At 41.9% G+C, this 19587-nt stretch overlaps 1 protein-coding gene across 11 annotated transcripts in view; it reads left to right on the top strand.

Annotated features, from left to right (window-relative positions):
- The window catches only part of magi1b (membrane associated guanylate kinase, WW and PDZ domain containing 1b), a 134958-nt gene that overhangs the window by 84501 nt on the left and 30870 nt on the right, over window positions 1–19587 (top strand). For 7 of the 11 annotated variants that reach the window (XM_044170451.1, XM_044170442.1, XM_044170479.1 and 4 more), the window contains exons 4-12: window positions 2354–2596; window positions 5487–5712; window positions 6765–6847; window positions 7671–7706; window positions 11329–11386; window positions 12405–12538; window positions 13815–13934; window positions 16396–16581; window positions 16782–17441. In XM_044170451.1, coding sequence (XP_044026386.1) covers window positions 2354–2596; window positions 5487–5712; window positions 6765–6847; window positions 7671–7706; window positions 11329–11386; window positions 12405–12538; window positions 13815–13934; window positions 16396–16581; window positions 16782–17441 — 1746 coding nt within the window. Of the gene's footprint in view, window positions 1–2353; window positions 2597–4169; window positions 4355–5486; window positions 5713–6764; window positions 6848–7670; window positions 7707–11328; window positions 11387–12404; window positions 12539–13814; window positions 13935–16395; window positions 16582–16781; window positions 17442–19587 lie in introns of those variants that run through there. The other 4 variants (XM_044170460.1, XM_044170489.1, XM_044170484.1 and 1 more) reach the window with 3 other exon arrangements.

Here is a 19587-nt window from a genome sequence, read left to right as displayed (position 1 = left end):
CATGATATGATTTGGCTTTCATATAAGCCTTATCACAAAGGTATATTCATGAAAAATTGATGTGTTGGATGTATTGAGGGACTGGGGAGTTGTCAGTGCTCAGTGTTAGTGTTTGGATGATATGTTTTGTGTCGGCAGGCTAGTCACACTGACACATAAACCTTTTAGGTCAGGTCGAAAGTCTTTGGGTTGTAAGGTGTGATCTTGTGGGGTTTCAGCAGTTGCCTTGCGACACGACTGTTATCACAGCCTACCTATTATCCAGTGTGTTGACCTTTATCTTTACTCAGACATTCAACTAAACTTCAAACATCTGTATGTTGGTGGAAACAGTCGTCATGTGTGAGTTGTCTAGTCTTGGGAAGGTTCAATAATCCCTACTAGCCAGTAACCTTTCAAGACAAAAACATTTGAATGGCATAGTTATATAGCGTATAAACTGTATTCAGAGTTTGTTCCTTCTGTGTACAGTCTCTGAACATTAGACATTCAAATCAAAGCAAAATGATGATTCTGTATGAAACAAGTTCTCTCCACTGGCTGTGTGATAAACTGTAGCATCTAAATGAATGCATGTTCTACTTGTTGGGGGGTTATTTAGCCTGATATTTGTAAAAATGTAACATTATTCCCACACGCTGGCCATCCAAAAAAAATCCAAGGAAGTGAGCACATTTTGAAAAACAGTCACAAGCTCCAGACAACAAAGCCAAAAACTTCATCTCAGTGAAAGTGGCACAAAGTATGTGTCACGTACAACACACAACACTTTTTGCTTTGCTGATAAAACAAAGTCACTACTGGAAAGACTGTAAACAACACTACCATGTATCGTCTCCATTCAGTCAGATAATGTTTAATTAAGTGTCTGCTGTGTCCACTTAGCTTGTTCAGTGTTCCATGACAATGGATCTCCCTCTGACAGCAAGGAGGGGCAAACAAGGCCAATGGACTTCTGACTGGCCACTAGCTTACTCACTTCCACTGATGACAGAAATCAGAAATCTTTAAAGATCTTCCTTTCACTTTAAAGGCTTCTAAATGCTTTAAACAAGCTAGTCGTGTGAAACGTCTGACCACATCAGATTGCCAAAATCCTAGCCAGCTAATCTTGAAGATGGGGTGAGAAGCTGGTGTCATAGAGAAGGGTGGGATGATACAAGAGATCAGAGGGAGGACGTACCATGCACCATTTCGTTTTGTGCCAACCACCACAAATAACAAGGAAGCTGAAACCAAAGTAGCATTTTAGTAGTAGTATTTTTAAACAGGCAAATCAGACAAAATTGGGCTCACGTAGTTGTAGTTCCCACTTTATTAGTTCAGTCAAGTGTGCTCGACTCACAATTTAAATATTTTCGGCAGCATTGGCTTGCGACTGCGCAGCTGTGTATAGTCATTAAAAACAAGAAATGATGTCATAATGGTTTTTACAGGTTTCATCATCGAAAAACTATTTTGAAAACTGCTAACATTTTGACAAATTTCGTTAACGATGGATCAGTTCCATTAAGTGCCCCAATAAGCCATGCCAGTGAGCCAGCATGCACAATACCAGGACCCCGAAACTAGCTCACCTAAATGGAATGCAGTCATTATTAATGTTATCAATTACTCCTGTGCATTTCCTGCTATGACATAGCTATGTGAAAAAGGTCTATTTCCCATTTTAGTTGTATTTTGCCAATTTATCTTTTGACTGTAATTTCACCACCTGGACTAGAACATCCTCATATCTTTGCCTTTGTATTTTGGATGCTAATGCCATTCTGTCTCATTAAGAAGTTGGTTTAATATTTGGCTTTATTTTCTGGTCGTCAGATGGCACAGTCTTAGTTCTGCCTGGTCTAACTTTGGATGAAAATGACTCAGTTTGTGAAAAGAAATCAGTTCTACATGTTTGTTCTGTCAGTTTAGCTGAAATGTGGCAGTGGAGAACAATTTGGCTGCAAACTGCTTGACTAAATGTCTTCAGACAATTTTATGAACCATTTGGAAGTCAGCTACTTCTGTACATGTGTATCCGAATACAAAACATTTCTTGGTAGTGTATGGAACCCAGTGTAACAACTCTGACTCACAAAATATCGTTCCAACAAAGTGGTCTTGGTTGTGAACTTAATTTGGGTCAAACAAGAAAGAAATTTTGTTTTGCTTCAGAGATTCACATTTTCCCACAGACAATCCAGCGATCTATTTGCATACAAAGGCTATTACCAAACCCCCTCCAACACACACACACACTTAAACAAAACCCTATGTCCCCTCCTTTCTAACCCTTCTACTAAAATGGCCTTCTTTTCTCCGTCTTTTTTTAATCCCCCCCCTCCCTGCCTTCTTCTTCGTTGCCTAGGTAACTATTATGGGACGCCCAAGCCACCGGTGCAGCCCCCCGGTGGGAAAGTGATTAGCAGTAGCGGTAGCGGCGGTGATGCCCCACTGCCAGACGGGCTCAGTGGTAGCCTGCCGGGCTCGCAGCACTCCACTCCCCGACGCACCAAGTCCTACAATGACATGCACAATGCTGGAATAGGGCCTGGAGAGCAGCAGCAGGAGGACGACGAGGACCTCCCTGACATGAACAGTAGCTTTACAGGTACGGGGACAGGAGGTGGAGGGAGAAGGGGAGGAAAGAGGAGAAGGCGTAGTATGTGGATAGATAAAGCTTTGGTTTTACTCACGCGAGACGAGATGAGAGGACAGTGGAATAGATGCACGTCTTCACAGGTTTTAGCTAAGGCTTGTGTCACAAGGACCACTACAAGAGCACAATTTAGACCTTATGAGACTTTACCGATGGCTGTATGCCAGACTAAAGCCTTAAAAGTGAGGATGTAAACTGTGAAAAAGTGTCCAGGCATGTGGTTCAACATGATGTAAAGTCATAATAGTAGAAAGCAGAATCTTTATAGTAAGGAAGGTCAAGGTCTTGATAGGGACTAAAGCCAGGATATCTCGGCCTCTGCTGCTTTGACATATACTTTTTTCCCCCCAAATGTATCCTTCTGAAGTCCCCCAACTTAATTTAGGTGCAATGCTAAATAGCTGGAATACCCCTTTATGTAAATACCATTGGGGTTTTCTATAGTAATTTGAAGATATCACATAAGACTGTTGTGTCTTGTGATGGGCATTTGTCCTTGTTTTTTAAAATATTTGATAGATTCATTGATAATAAAAACAACTGGTGTGAATGCATCCAAAACACATTAAAGATACAGTGAAAATTGATCACTCAGACCATGCGATAATGTAATGCAATGTGAATGCTAAACTTCCCAAACACAGATGATTTGCTTATGTCATCACCTTGGACAAGGTTTTGAAGTCTGCATTCAAACTGGGGTACTAAACAGCCTGCACAGTGCTTTTCTCTAGCTGTTTGTGTGAGAACAGATGTGCATTTTTTCTCTTAAGAAGTTTCACACTGTAGGGAGATGAAATCCAATAATAAGCGGCCACTCAAGACACATTTGAAACACACATTCTGAAGCCAGGTGTAAACAGCAGTCTGTCTTCAATAGATTTAGACGGAATTTCAATTATTTGGATACAAAATAGCAGACTGGATCAGGCCGCAAGGCTGGTACTATACTCCAAACTAAATTAAATTTGGCATCTTCACACAGGCAACAGCCAAAATGAAGTTCCACATTTGGCATTGATAAACACAGTGTGTACAGGTTCTCTAGCTTCACATGTCTACATTTTCACACAGGTTTTTCCACCTTCTCACAATTTTGCCTGCAACTAAACAACAGCCGTCATGTGACCGGCTGCACGCCTCTTTTTGTTTGTCATTTTCTTATACTAGCTGTAGTTGTATGTTAACTCCTTTTTTTTTTTTTTGCGGAACTTACATCACGACTCACATACTCCTTTAGCTGGTGTGGACACCTTTAAAACAAACAGACCTGAAGTCAATGAGTACCCAGGCAGTTGCTTGCAGAGCCGTTTTCAACAGCAGCCTGAGAACATGCTGTGTTCTGTTTAGTTTGAGAGCTTAACAACAGAATGCGATCCTTTTTTCTGCAGCTCTGTTTGGACGGAGAGAAAAAGAGAATCTTAGTTAGCGATGTATAAAGTGGGAGGGGATGCAAGTGGAGACGAGGTAGCGGGTTGTTAAATAGAAAGAGGGGGAGTGGCCGGGAAGGGGTAAAGTGGGGGCAAGTCTGAAAAGGATTCGACAGAGAGAGGAAGAGAAGCAAGGAAGGAAGGATTGTATTTTGTAAAGGAGGATAAGCTCAGAAAATGAATAAGTAGAAGAAAGAGCACAAAGGAGGTGGAGAGCGAGCGGCAGAGAGAGTACTTTGGTGTGGTGAGGTGCTGCAGAATACAAGAGCTTCTTTGATTGGTGAGTAAGTGGTCTCTGGGTTTGACTACATCTGCCTGTATCTATGCATCCAACAATATAAAATAGTGCCATCTGGCTGCGAGCAGCAGAGGGTGGATTACTGAGCAGCCTCCATTTTTGAGATTATCCATTAGTACTTTGTAGGTCGTGTGTGTTTGTGAATTAGTGGAAGATTTTATTTGATAAATGTAAAATGTTTGGAAGCATAATGCTGACATCAGTGCTGTTTTATATTTTAAGGCGGCTCTGTTAGTGATGAATTTGAATAATATTACTTACTGCACTCATTTTTTGAGATCTCCTTGTGTGTTAGAAGGTCAGTACGCATTGTAAGGAAGGTTGACTCAGCCCTAAAGCTGTTTCTACCATGTGTTTTTAGAAGGTGGGACCAAAAGTTGTTTATTTGCCGTCTGTGATCGTGCGAGCTATGAGGGTGCCAGTCAAGTGTGAGTGTGAAAATGAGATAACTAGGTGATAGCACTTCAGAGGCCACGGTTCTAGGTGTGAACTGCCCACTCAACAGTTTAACTGAAGTAGATGTCTATAGCTGTAAGAAGTAGTTTAGGATAATAGTGTAGCTGTGATTTTAGCCAAAAACTAGATGTGAAAGCTTTGGAAAGTTCTTGGATGGAGGCAAGGGCTTCTAGTGGCATGATGAGGCTTTCTAAAAACTCTTGAACTACTCTCATCTTGGAAGTATTTGGCCTGCACGGGCAAAATAGATTTTTCATTGATTTTAGAAATACAATCACAGCAAAATTGAGATTCTTGACCCCTTTTCCCTTCCATTTTTTCCTTATTCTCATAAATGTTTTTCTTCATACATTACAGTCTGTCATGTTTGCAACCTGGCTTGAACCTGTGCTGTATGTAGTGGCGTAATGCTCCTTAAAAGAGGTATTAAAGCAGTGGAAGCAATTGTTTCTGCGAAAGCCATTTTGAGTTGACACTCTTGTGGCACCCAAAAGTTGCTGTGAAAACAATTTGGGTGTTACAAGAGGAGCCTGTATTGAGGCTCCTCTTGTGGCACCCAAATTGTTTTCACAGCAACTTTTTGTTCCTGAAAGTGTTTTCATCATCCCTTAACCAAAATGTTCTTAACACCAAGCCGTGTTTGCCTTAAATCCTCTAGGAGACTCTAGTGAATTAGACGAGATTCAAAACTCGGTGCGCCCCTTCGCCCCCCGCCAAAGTGTCCCATCCTACGCTGGGACATCCCCCTCACCATCGGCCACCACGGAGAGCACACAGCAGACACACTCTCACCTGAGCCATCCTCCCCCAGAGGATCTGCTCGGACCTCTGCCTGACAACTGGGAGATGGCCTACACCGAGAACGGAGAGGTCTACTTTATAGAGTAAGTAACTCAAGACGTATACACTCGTAATTGGTAGGTGCTGCTTTAGCTGGACTAAGTCATTGTGTAAGCTTCACTTAAATGTCCTGAAAGTTTCAAAGAGGCGATATTTTACAATTTTTTTGGGTGTATATTTACATCTGTATATACGGTGTTTAGCTCCCATTTTCAATAAAACTATGTTATGCAGATCAGAAAGTCTGGACACAAAATTGCAAAGTTCCAGTTTGTAATCGGACATCAAGTATAGAAACAAAACACATTTTCTCAGGCTTTCATAGGATTACCTATTTAGTTTGTAGTTGTAGATCCATGTTCCTACTTAATATGATATATAACAATATAATGGAGCATAAACCAAGATCAATAAGTATGGAAAAATGAAGGCCGCATGATAGAAAGTTGGGGAGAAATTGATCACAGGTAAACTGCAGTGACCTGGTCACATTTTATAGTGGCAGCATTTTGCTCATTGTTATTGTTACTCATTAGACCTAGATTCTAATAGATTCAAAATACTAAATGAATTAGTTAACTCTTTAATATGTTCCATGACCTTGTGAAGACTCCTAAAGGATAGGTTCAGTGGTTTATAAAAGACTCTAATTTTGTGCTTTACAGACTGCAGCTTTTGACCATCCAAAAGCTGTTGTCTGTAATTAAAGTCAATAGTGGAAGAGCTTTTCCTCTAACAAATTATAATAGAGTTCTTTGTGTTTTTCTTTGGGCTGTTAATTTGTGAAAACAGTTGTTAAGAAGGCACTAATTTTCAGTCTCATAAACAGATCAGAACAACCTCTGACTTCAACATCTCTTGACAAAAAAGAGTTACAAGTGTTATTTGAATTGAACTGAATATCCTTGCCCCTCAGTTCGTGATAAACCAGCAAATCTAAATCTAATTGCACTGTAATCTTTAAATTCTGTCAGCTTCTTAGAAATCCTTCTTGCTACATACCAAATGTGAGGAGATATATAAAGATATAACGATTTTTTTTTTCATTATTTCTATCACCGCAAGGTCATTTTATTTGTGTATATTTTCTGTTTAGCCACAATACAAAGACCACCTCCTGGATAGACCCTCGGTGCCTGGACAAGCCTCAGAAACCCCTGGAAGAATGTGAAGATGATGGTACGTCCGTGTTTGAGCATGATTACCTATGAGATTATGTGTGTTTTATATAAAATCCTCCACATATACAATATATATATTTCAAATCCAAACCCATTGTATGACACAGAATATTCAACAGGGCTTCAACCTGTATCTGTTTTTACTTTTACATTTTTATTTATTGTGCTTTCCTTTTTTTATGGTCAAGTGTAAAAACACGGGTTTCTCCCTCTCTTCATTATTAAAGGAGTATTAGAAACAAAGACCTGTTCATGAGTAAATTAAAGATAACTAGAGTTTTGCCAGATTTGACCAAAAACGTAGGTTAGAAAACACCAATTACCTTCTTTCACTTCTTATTTCAGTGTTGTGTTGTAGTGAAAATCAAAGATGTTTATACAGGAGTAGTGATTCCCCCTGTAGCCCTTAGGTGTCAGTGTTGGGTCACAGAAAATGGTGAGCACTCATTGGGTGGCACCACTCTTCCATTGCTCCGTCTTTCGGCTGTTTGTCAGAGCAAGATGCCCCACAGCTTCAAGGAATCGACGGCTTAATTCTCATCGTTTAGCTATGTTTATGTTTAACACAGCTTTTCAACCACAAATACGTGCATACAGACACAGAGAGAAATACAGTACCATTTGGGGAAAACATGCCTTTTGATTTTTGTCAACATGGATTGTCACACGAGGCTGAGGCTCTGGCTTTGATTAACTCTTGCCACCCACTGGCCAGATGTAGTTGACTGACTCACAGATGCACCTTTTTCCCTCTCTGCCCCCCCTTCTCCTTCCCTTTAACAACGATCCTGTGCTGCTGGGCTGTCCATCCCGCTGAGTAGAAGGGGTACATACAGAGGAGCTGGATAATGACCTAGGTAGGAACTTCTCTCATCTTTTACACCACCCTGCTGGTACACAAATATATAACCCTACATTCACCGTCCATCCACCAGTGTGTCACCTTGGTTTTGCACACATCTGATTAATTGTTTCAGCTGAATTTAAAAAGTTTGAAATGGGTAAGTGAAGGTAACAGTCACAACTGTTAATAGTGCACATCTACATAATCACATGCACAACACCACCACCAGTGGCTCATACAGAGTGACAGTTGGTGAGAGATGTCTATGACGATGACTCTCATCATCTAGAAATGAGACATTATGCCACGCTGACAGAGATTTGACCTTTCTCTAGCCTACCCTCAGCGTGTAGCTTTGATTATGAACAAACACACGCTGTATGTGATCAGAAAACCGGCCTGGACACAGCTGTCAACTTACCCACATGCCACCAGCCCAACCACACAACACTCACAAAACACTCACACATTGGCAGATCGTCATTTCATACATAAGAGACGAGGGCTGAGCAGAGGAAGATTGTTATAATGATGATTTCCTAATGGGTGTCTGTCTGAGCCAGACGGCAACAAGCCTTTTTTCATGAGGCCCATCAGCACCCTAACTAGTCTATCAGACACAGCCACTTGTTCAGGATAAATGGTGTCTGGAGACTGTGCCCTGCACAATATGCACGGGTAATAAATGATGTCATTCCATTAGGGGAGATATCTGATCAATGATTGTAGTAACCCTTTATGATTAACATGTTGTGACATGACCTGAAGGTATGTTGAAATACAGGGGCAAAAATTAGATAAATACACATATTTCATATTATTCTCTTGCCTTTTTATAGAATTTGCAATAACCCTGAATGTATATTGCTATTGTCAAGTGAAAGACTGAAACCTCCCAGGAAAAAAAAAGCTGCTTTTAGCTTGATTTGTAACCAGTTTCAGTTTTTTAAAATGGAATTTGAAAGGTGTTCATTAGCCCCAAGGTCTGGGACTTTTTCCAGAACCCTATTTGAGTATCGAGTATATTCTTTTCATCATCTGCTAAAGCTGCATCAATCAATATTTTTTATATTAACATTGAGACTAAATGACTAAATCTAATGTGGGTAGTAACCCACAGAGAAATGTCACTCTACTTTTAGCCTCTTTCTAGCTCTTATTTTCCAGCAGCAGGCAGCTGTTTTCAGCAAACAACAATATGAACAGGGCAAAGACACATCACATGCAGTTGACGACGCACTGTGACGGCAAACCGACCATCTACAGGGCTTCAGTCTTGGTAGCAGCTCCCATTGTTAAGCAACTCAAACAGCTGCCATGTTATAATACTCAGATCAGACGAGTCCCCTGTCCATAAGACAGCCCTCGACTGGATGAACATGTTCAATAATTATCGATCAGTATAATCCAACACAGGTGGGAAAAGAGACGCAATTAACTTCATTTCTCTGAGGAGGAGCAGACTCAAGCATTTCATGAACGCCGGCACACATGTGCACAAATTCTCACACACACACACACACACACACACACACACACACACACACACACACACAAAGTGCCTCTCTGTAGTACATGCTAACTCAAGAGAAATCAATCACATCACTGTATCAAGAGAATGAGATGCAAACAGTTAAACATGTAATTCATCACGCTTGACTCCCCCTTGAATTTACAATATGTTCTGGAAGGTGGGAATGTGGGAAGAGGGACACAGGGTGAGAAGAAAACGCTGCTTACCGAGAGACAGATTTCTCTCTCTTTGTCTTTCTCATTTGCGTTTCCACTCACTGAAATGTATAGCATATTGTTAAGATAGCTGCAGCACCAAATGTCCTCTCTCTCACACACACACACACACTCACCACACATACACACACACACACACACGCACACACACAGGTGCTCCTCCAGGAGCGGAACTAGTGCAGTGTGAAATCAAGTGGGTGATTAAAATTTTGTGCGAGGCGAGGCGGGACGTCATTCCATTTAACGTTCCAGTTCAAAACATCTGAATGATAATTCACCATGCTGCTTTGTGGGTTCACCCTGTACAACAACACTGACACTTTAACATTGCATTCCTTTTTAGCCGCATGTGCCGCATTGTATAAGCTGCATTTAGCAGGTGTAGAAAATATGGAAAAATAGTAACTTGAGTTGTTTGCAAGCATCAAATAAACGACTCTGGTTGCAGATTTGTACATGGTTGCTTTACATCAGTTTTGCTTACAAGTCATGGCTACCTGGTCTGACAAACTGTAATCTGTAGTGGTGTGTGTCATGTACAGACAATTTAAACACTCCCGTTTGGCTTTTTTTTCCTCCATCTGCTGCTGACTCCACTCCAACCAAGGACCCATCTCGTTAGAAAGCAGAGTGACGCTCTCCAAGTTGGATGATTGTAATTACTATCTACTTGCACACAGAGCGAGGCTTAATTGGTTGAGGGTAATAATATGTAAAACTGATACAGCACAGTAGAGGACTATTGGACAATCTGTGTTTGTAGCCAATTAGAAGCCTCTGACATTATCTATGTGGAGGCCAGCCAATAATCAATGCTACTGTAATCAGACTAGTGAGTCAGATGGCTCTATTGGAGATAATGGCATCACTCTCTCTGGCAAACACTGTAGAAACACAGCAAGATTGCACCATCGGGCTATTACACGCTGTTGAAGTGGGCCCAGTCATATTCATATCTTTTCCTAATCATCGTTGATTACGATGGATTTCACTGTTAATTTTCTGTAAAAGTCTGCAATAGTGTCTGCACATGCGTGCTAGCATCACTGTGAGGAAGCAGCTGCTCTCAATGCCACCTCCTCGAATGAAGTAGGTTTTCATTCAAGTCGAGGTACAGTCACAAAGCAGCAGCTGGCACAGGTGAAGTCAGGTCTGCAGTCCATTCACACAAAAATAGGGTGACTTTTATAAGAAATGAAGGACACATACTTTGGCAGCCAGAGAGGCCACAGTATAATTGTGTTTAGCCCAGTAGCTTTTCACTTATATAGCTATCAAATGAATAAGAAATGTGCTTTTTTGTTATATTCTTTGGACTGTTTGTATTGGTGTGAGTAAAAGAAAAGGAGAAGGGTCATGTCATTATGCAAAAACTTTCATTGTCTCACTTTTCCCTGCACATTATCAGACTGAAGTCTTTTCAAATCAGTTTTGTGTGTGTTATTTTTTTTTTTACAGTGGTTTCAAAGCCTGCATTATTCCTCCTTCCTTCCTTCCTTCCCCTGGTTTCCTCTCTACCTGCCTTTCTCTCCTCATTTTTTTCCTTCCTGCTTTCTGTCCTCCCTGCCTTCCCTTTCTCTGACCCCTTCACCACTCCTTTCTCCCACCTCTTTTCATCTCTCCATCCATCTCTGCCCAATGGGGTCTTGCTCTGTTCTTATCCGATGTGTGGAAATGTCAGCAGTGGGGGGTGGGGGGCAGCCTGTGAAGGTGTTGAGTCATTCTGGCCCTGGAGACTGACTGACAGGCAGACACAATGGATAGGCAAAAGGTCTCTACTGGCCTTGCCTCTAATGTCTCAATACATGGCCTCCAGTAACTTCACAGCCTTGAGTTTTCTTCATTTTCTCTGTCTCACTCTGTTTTTCTCTTTTTCTTTTTTTTAGAACTTCCACCAGGGTGGGAGAAAATAGACGATCCAGTGTATGGGGTCTACTATGTTGAGTAAGTGACGTACAGTATGTAAAGGCACCCAACACCACACAAGGACACTCGTATGCAAATGCACATGCTGATGCTGCACACAGGCATGCAGAAAGAAATGGCCTCCTTGCACTTTTCTTCTTGTACATGAATAGAAATGCTTTCACACATTTTCATTCTAACAAAAGAAACTCGTAACCTTACTGTAAATAGAAGCAGCTCTAATCTATGTACAGTTCTGCTGTAAGACGTCACAGCCAGATTTCGCTTCAGCTATTTTGGTCTTTTGTGTACTGGAAAATGTAGGCCATTTTGTTTGTGTCATTATCATTTGGGAAAACATGCAGCAAGTGTGTGTGTGTGTGTGTGTGTGTGTGCATCTCATCTTGTGTGACGCCCCTAGGACTAGGAATTAATACAAATGTGTTTCATGCATTTTTTTATGTTTTTCAAAGCAGCACCTGGGGTCTCAAGGCTGTGGCATTTCTATTTTTCCCCCTCTTTGTTTCTGCACAATTTTTTTTTTCTTCTAATAGACATTATTCACCATTTCCTTCATTTGCTGTATAATGTGGTGCTTTCAGGTGTAATTTCTCGGTGCTGGTAGGTTAGTAGGAAAACCTCCCAGAGTTGGTGTGTGATGTGGAGGATGTTTGTAGTTTCAGTGAATTAAGCCATCATCAAAATGAGATTTATTTGATATGATTTGGGGGGCGTGATTGTGTCATGTATGTCTCAGAGAGGGGTTCATGTGAAAGTACAGATGGATGCATGTGTTTTGTGTCACTGTGTATTAATCAAAGCTTATCCCCATGTCTCCCCTCCCTCTCTTGACCCTATCACTCTCTTCTATTACCTTATCCTCTCCTCTGTGCCCATTGTCCCTCCCTGCTGTGCTCCACTTTCCTACTGATATTTACTACTTGTCCTACATCCTGCTTTCTATTCTTACTTTCTATTCCTATTATTCGTTTCTCCTGTCCTTCAATTCTTATTCCTCAACGTCCATCCACTCATCCCTCCTTCCGCCGTCCCAAAGTCATATCAACAGGAAGACCCAGTATGAGAATCCAGTGTTGGAGGCTAAGAGGCGCAGGCAGCTGGAACAGCAGCAGCCCCAGCAGCCTCAGCCCCAAAGCCAGCAGCCACCTGAAGGTGAGCGCTACATCCGAGGTTCGTTCACAAGCCCCCACCAAGGGCGTCATTTCCTTTCTTTCTATTCATGTGTGTGACTGAGTTGTCTGCATATGTCTCTGTATGTGTGTGTGTGTGTGAGATAGATTGTGTCTTTACAGCAATAATTGCTACAGTACTTGATGTTGCCTGCTACTGCCTTATGATTTGCTACGTGCTCTTCCATAAAGGCATAACTATTATTTGCGGCTGTACAATGCAGCCTTTTTTAAGTTAATTTCAGTTTTCTGTGTTGCTTTTGGATACTTGTTTGGCGTAATAACTTGAAAGCTTTTTTTCTTAGGTGAAGACAGGTAAGTTTGGCTTCAACTGAAAATGATCTGCCTGCTAAAGAGAGTCTCTTTTCTTATTTGTGTCACTTAATAAAACACCACCAGTAAGAACAGTGATGATTTAGCTCGCACAGCTGCCAAAACTCAAAAACCAACTGGTAACCTTAGGTCGTTCCTGCTCTTAAACCTTATGCATTCACAGGACGCCCTGCAGAGAGATTAATTGTAAATGCACTCTGGCCCACATGGAAATTCTCCTATCGTGCTCCACCTTCTGTTCATTCAGCAGAAATCATTTGATTACCTGCTGACTTTTCCACCATCTGAAAGCTCAATCTCTTAAAAAAAAACAACAAAAAAAAACCTCAATACCTTCAAGCAGGGTTTTTACCCTTTTTTTCACTTCTGCATTGATTCTATCTCAATGTTAAGAATATTAATGAAGGTTGTCGTCTGATCGGTGCCGGAATGCCGTAACAAGGAGATAAATCAAAGATGGTAGCCATTATGAAGAAATGGGTCGCTCTATTTTCACACACCTCCATTTGTATTCAATAGGGAGCTGCGAAACAGTGTTAAAAGCTTAGTGAAATTTTTGCGACCTGTTTAAACTGAGTTTACATGTTATCTTACTGTTGCTCAGTGGGGAGAGAGTGCAACTGTAATGTACATTTCACATAATATTTTGGTGGCCAGAGTTTTTAAACCACTTCCATTCACTTGTTGCTCTGTGGGAAGGTTTTGTAACTGAATATCAGGCAGACACCATACCAGGAAATGTATCTTTTTCATAGAGAATTTCTAACCTATTCCCTCACAAATTCCTCTAGCTTCATAGAAAGCCAATTGGCTGTTTTCCCCAAACACACAGCACAGTAGGCCATGTTGTCCCAGAGCCCTTAGCCCCGGTTTCTTCCACAAGTAGGGCAGCTGTGCACCTGTCCAGACCCCATCTAGAGAATATGTGCCTCTTGCTGTTGCAGAATGGATCGAGGATTCGGTGTTGGCAGGGGCCCCAATGACCAGCTATGCTGCCAACCACCAGGAGACCTACAGGGACCCTCAGACAGGACCTACAGTGCCCAACGCAATGGGACAAAAACGTAAGTTCCCATCTCTATAGAATTAAAGTCTGAAACTTCATAAAACAGGATTACTCATTGCTTTTCTGTTTCTAGGCTGTGTTACCCAGAGCGACTTATTATGAGTTAAACCAAATTCAGCTCTCACAGTGTAGTTTGTTTTCCTGAGTCGGTGCCTCAGGCCGTGTTTGAGTTTTCATGATGGAGGACCAGTTATGAATTGACACTATAAAGCTGCTCTCTGTATAAGTTTCATCATATATTCTTATTAAGTAAAATAAAACTCAACTCATCTGGTATGTACAGTAGACTACATTTTTCCAAGCGAGCACTCGAGGCAGTGTTTGTATTTTCCCTAAGACAAACTGAATATGACTTTGCCAAGTACAGTTTTATTTTAGATATAACCTCCCTCAATGTTTACTGTGGCCACATGTTGCTTCTCATGGACTCGTGGAACCTCTGTTATGTTTTTCCATTTTCTGGATCAAGTAATGGCCTGGTTTCACCCATCATTTAGCGATACACACACCTACAGACACAGTGTCTAGCCGTTACTGTGTGTTTCCTTCTCCTGGTTGCCAGCTCCTTTTATACCAGCCTCCCACTAGAAGCTTGTCTAATTAGCACAGCCATGGCAGAGAATTAACTGCCTCACCCTGTCTCTCCCTCTTACTCTCCCTTGCTGTGCTGTCGGCCGTCTTTTCTTTTTCCCTCATTGATCTCTTTATTTTATAGCCCACATTTGCCGTCTTGCTGGCTTTTGCCTTGTCTCCCGCCATTCTCCGCTTTGGTTCAATTATTGGTTCTGTCCATCTTTCCGTCTTTATATCTCACTCTCTCCCCTCTCCCACCCTCTCTGACTAGTCTATACTGTCCTAGGCCTTGATATTCCTCCAGAATGTGTCGTCATTCGAAATCTCTTTATCTAACTCCCTACTTTCATGTTTTTCCTTCTTCCTGTTCTGTTCTTACATCTCTGGCTCCTTTGTGGATAAAGCCGCCATCTATGTTCACAGTTTTGTTACATCTCTCCTGTTCTAAAAAATGCTATTCAAAGGCATTGCACATACACACACACACACACACACACACACACACACACACACACACACCACAAAACCCCACAAACACAAGGACACCAACTGACTCCAAGGGTAATGCATTTTTCATTGAATGCATAAACTGTAGCACTAGCATTACCTATGTGGTACTGCAGGTCACTAAGCACACATCCCTCTGTGGTCCCTTCTCCTTAATGTACACTCTTTCCATCTCCTTCTCCCTGTTCACTTTCATTCTTTCCTTAACCTCTGCCAGCATCTCTTTGTTCATTTGTGTGAAGTAATTCACGGAGCAATTTTCTGTAGTATTTGGCGTACATTATGTCTATAAATAGACGGTTAGAGCAGCCTGTCCCTGTATTCAATAGTTGTTCCCTGTTCCTCCCATTCTCTACAGTGAAGACGGTGGATGAATACCTCACTCAATTTTTAGATTAAGACTGATTCCATCTCATAACTTGCTTCATTTTATCCTTGATGCCAGATAATAAGATAGCAAGAAGAAAAAGGATGACTAAGTAATTGGGTTTAGATTGCAGTCTTTGAGCAGTTCTCATGACTTAAGACCATTGTGTAATGTGTTTCATGGATATTTCTGTGTTAATTGAACCCTCACAACCAGTGTTGAATGATAGAGATGTTTTGTTGGCAGATGAGGTTGTACTTTCAGCAGCCACAAACTGCCTGGTTGATGATGGTGTTTTTGAACACCTTTGGCTCCATGCACTTTTAAGTACGGGTAATAAATATAGCCTTAGTCAGAGCAGGTACAGTACAAGTATAAGATCCTTTTATAAGCATCATATACATCTCTGTTTTTCCAGCCAATCAGCTTAATAAGATATTGAAATCAAACATATTTGCCCATAAACCAGACCCACCTTCAATCCCAGAATCAAGGCACTCTATTGAGGGTAGCAGAGGCTGATGCCTAGAGGAGGTAGCACCAGGAGAGTGGTTTGGATTGATTGGGATTCTACACTGGGGATTACCCCCATTTTCTACCACATGCAACCTCACTTGTCTTTCCGATTCCCTTTTAACCCAATTAATGTATCTATTATAATCAGCCTGTTTTGATTCATGTTGTCTTCGGACCAGAACACACCCACTGGGTTATCACCAAACCACGGCCAATAGCCATTAAACTCATTTTAAGTGGTTGCACTGATCACTAAGAGTAAAAGGTTAGTTGTGTTTAGATTAATGATGTGTTAATGTTTTTGAGGTGAGTCCATTTCATGCCAGTGAGCAAAATCATTTTACTGCAATCTAGATTCAGTATATCACCAGGCCGAGAACGTTTTAGCATTTTTGGTGACATGCAAACAGAACTCAAAGCTGCTTAATTCAGTTTGTGCTGTTACATCGCCGTATCAGAATGATCATAATTGAATTATTTGTGTTTGTGTGTTCAGGAGGGAAGCCTTTCTTTACTCGCAACCGATCCGAGCTGAACGGGACTTTTATCAATACCAAGCTGAAAAAGAGCCGTCGGGGGTTCGGTTTCACTGTTGTGGGAGGCGACGAGCCAGACGAGTTCCTGCAGATCAAGAGCCTGGTCCTAGATGGACCTGCTGCCCTCGATGGCAAAATGGAGACAGGTTGGTGTGCTAAATTTACAAAGGAGTACTGCTTTTGAATTAGTTTCAACTACTTTTAGAATAGTTAGTTTTTCTGAATGCTGATTGTGTATAAGCATTGTGTATAATTAAGGAAGCTCAAACTTAGTAACAAATAACAGCTTTGACAAATGAATTCCTTACATATGGAATAAAACATATCTCTCTTGTCCATCTCTAAGGTGATGTGATCGTGAGCGTCAACGACACATGTGTGCTAGGCTACACCCATGCCCAAGTTGTGAAGATCTTCCAGTCCATCCCAATTGGCTCCATGGTCAACTTGGAGCTGTGCCGTGGCTACCCACTGCCCTTTGACCCCGATGACCCAAACACCAGCTTGGTTACCTCAGTGGCCATTCTAGAAAACAAAGAGCCAATCATTGTCAACGGCCAGGAGGCCTCCAACAGCTACGATTCACCATCCAGCCACGGCAGTCAGAACAACAACAATGGCTCGACCAACGGCGGGGCACCCCTCAACGGCCTCCCCCGACCCCACAGCCCCTCGGCGGAGGTGGCATCTGATACCTCTTCCCAGCACGGCTACCCCAGCGACGTGGTCACCCTAGCCTCATCCATCGCAACACAACCAGAGCTCATCACTGTACACATGGAGAAAGGAGACAAGGGCTTCGGCTTCACCATCGCCGACAGCCCCGGAGGTGGAGGGCAGAGAGTGAAGCAGATCGTGGACTACCCGCGCTGCCGCGGCCTCAAGGAGGGCGACATCATCGTGGAGGTGAACAAGAGAAACGTACAGAGCATGTCTCACAACCAGGTGGTCGATCTGCTCAGCAAGTGTCCCAAAGGCAGCGAGGTCACCATGCTGGTGCAGAGAGGTGAGTGGAGGCTGATCTCTCCTTATGTATACTTGTTGTCTCCGTGAATTTGTATTGTAACTGATGAGAGCAGATAGAGATGAGGAAGATGGAGGAAACAGGTGTCAAGTTATATGGCGGTTTCTGATTTATGTGCCCATATGTTGAAGTATTGCAAAACAGAACAAACCTTTCCCATGAATCTGCTTGATGCTGTTGACAAAAAAATAATAGGCTTCTGCCTTACAGGCTGTTCCAGCTCACAGAGAGCTCTTTTATTGACACACACATTTATTTATTCATGTAAATAGAGGTTGGAAGCAAAAAAGAGATTGCAAAGAAGGCAAGATAGAGGGATAATTATGGTATGGAAGGAGAAAAGGACCCGCAGAGAAAGTTCTGGAAATAACATTTGAGGACTGACTGAAAGTGAAGGGGGAAGAAAGAGTGAGGTGTTTACACTGAGTAGCATTGACAGTCAGAACATTACAGCTGTCCTGAAATTGAAAGGAGGCAGAGAGAAGGAAAAGTAAAAAGGGAAGATGGAGGAACCATGAAAAGAAGGGTAAAAACGCTAGAGAAACTCGGGTTTAGTTGGTGTTTCAGGTCAGAGTCTAAATATTCTACCTCTGTCTCACACTCTCTCACTCTCTCTGCCCAAGTCCTTATTCACTCCCCTCTGTTTCTGCCTGCTGTGTTTGTTGGCTGACAACATGTCTAGTTTATTTTAGGCTTTTAGTGTACTCCCATGTCAAAGCTAGTCGCTTTAAAGATGCCACCGATTGTGCTGGCATGCCTTTTATCCACCCACCTGGCTATCTGGCTTGGTATGAGCTACAGTGTTAGTTGGTCAATGTCAATGCTGCGAAAACAGTGCACCAGCATGTGAATGCTGCTATTCAACGTGCACCACCCAGCTTTTGTAATGGTTTCTCATTGAAAATCACTGTTGAACAGAAGCACTAAATGGAAACAAAGCAACTGTGAATAGGGAATAAAACTGAAATGATTGAATTTCAGTATTTCCCCTCCAATCCCCCTCAGACTCGCAGACCTCCAGAGCTCAAAACGCACTGTGTGACACAAGTAATTGGACTATTTTCTCTGTCAGACTGTCCATAGCTTGCTTTAGGGCTTATTAATTCAAGAAACTAAAAGGTTTTTTGTGTGTGTGCACACACGCTCAGTTTATCTCCTCTGTAGGGTTAAGTGCTCAGAACTGTCAAGGGAAATTGGTCAGATGAATGACGGCCAAGTCGCATTGTAGTCTCTCATTGAGTCTCTTGTCTTTTTATCTACATGTGTGACTCCGTCTCATTTTGTATCTCCGTCTCTTTCGCCATGTTGTCACACTCTCCCTTTGTCTCGCTTCTTGACACACACCCACACTCCCCCTCACTGGCATTTGCTAATGAGTAGCATTTCTTCATCGTGCAAGTGTACACAAGCCCATAAAGTGATACAGCCTCATCATGGGCAGGGGCTTAATGGGCTGTCAATAAAACAGAAGGCAGTTTAGCTGGGCTTGTGTAAACGCAGTGACTGGCTTTGATAGCCACAGACAGACAGATATGACCGTGATAGAAGGAAAGGCACTGAGCTAAAAGACAAAGGTATGGATGATGATAATGCATATGGAACATTTTAATTGAATAAGAATTACTAAATGCCCTTTATTGTTGGTTTTATCCTACTTATGATTTGTTATGAAGGATGCCAGTCAGCAGAGAAACACACAAACACAGGAAGCAAATATGAAATACAGTTTAATATATAGTTTATTATAGCAGGACCTGTGTTTCTGGTACTTGATTCAGATTGATAATAGAACAAAAGTCTGCTTAGTGCACTTCTCCCATTTGCACATTTAAGTACCAAGTGCTGGCTACTGTATTACAAAGAACCTTTCTGATTATGGTTCCACCATCACAACACAGCCAGCAATTAGTGATCCAAAGTACAAATTGGACTAGTGCAGTGTGTCGACTTGTTTTTTATTTTTGTCCCACACTAGGGCTGGGCATCAAACCTCCTTTTTTTTGGGGGGGGGGTACCAACCGCCGTAGCACTGAGTATAGAAAGCTGTCAAGTTCTAAAACCTGGCAATGAATCCTTGGTCAGATTCATACTCTTTTTTTTCTTCTTCTTCTTCTTTTTACTTGTTCTT

The sequence above is a fragment of the Siniperca chuatsi genome, linkage group LG2 (genome assembly GCF_020085105.1).
Source record: "Siniperca chuatsi isolate FFG_IHB_CAS linkage group LG2, ASM2008510v1, whole genome shotgun sequence".
Lineage (NCBI taxonomy): Eukaryota > Metazoa > Chordata > Actinopteri > Centrarchiformes > Sinipercidae > Siniperca > Siniperca chuatsi.
Note: the sequence above shows the minus strand (reverse complement) of the source record. Positions and strands in the feature narration are given on the sequence as shown.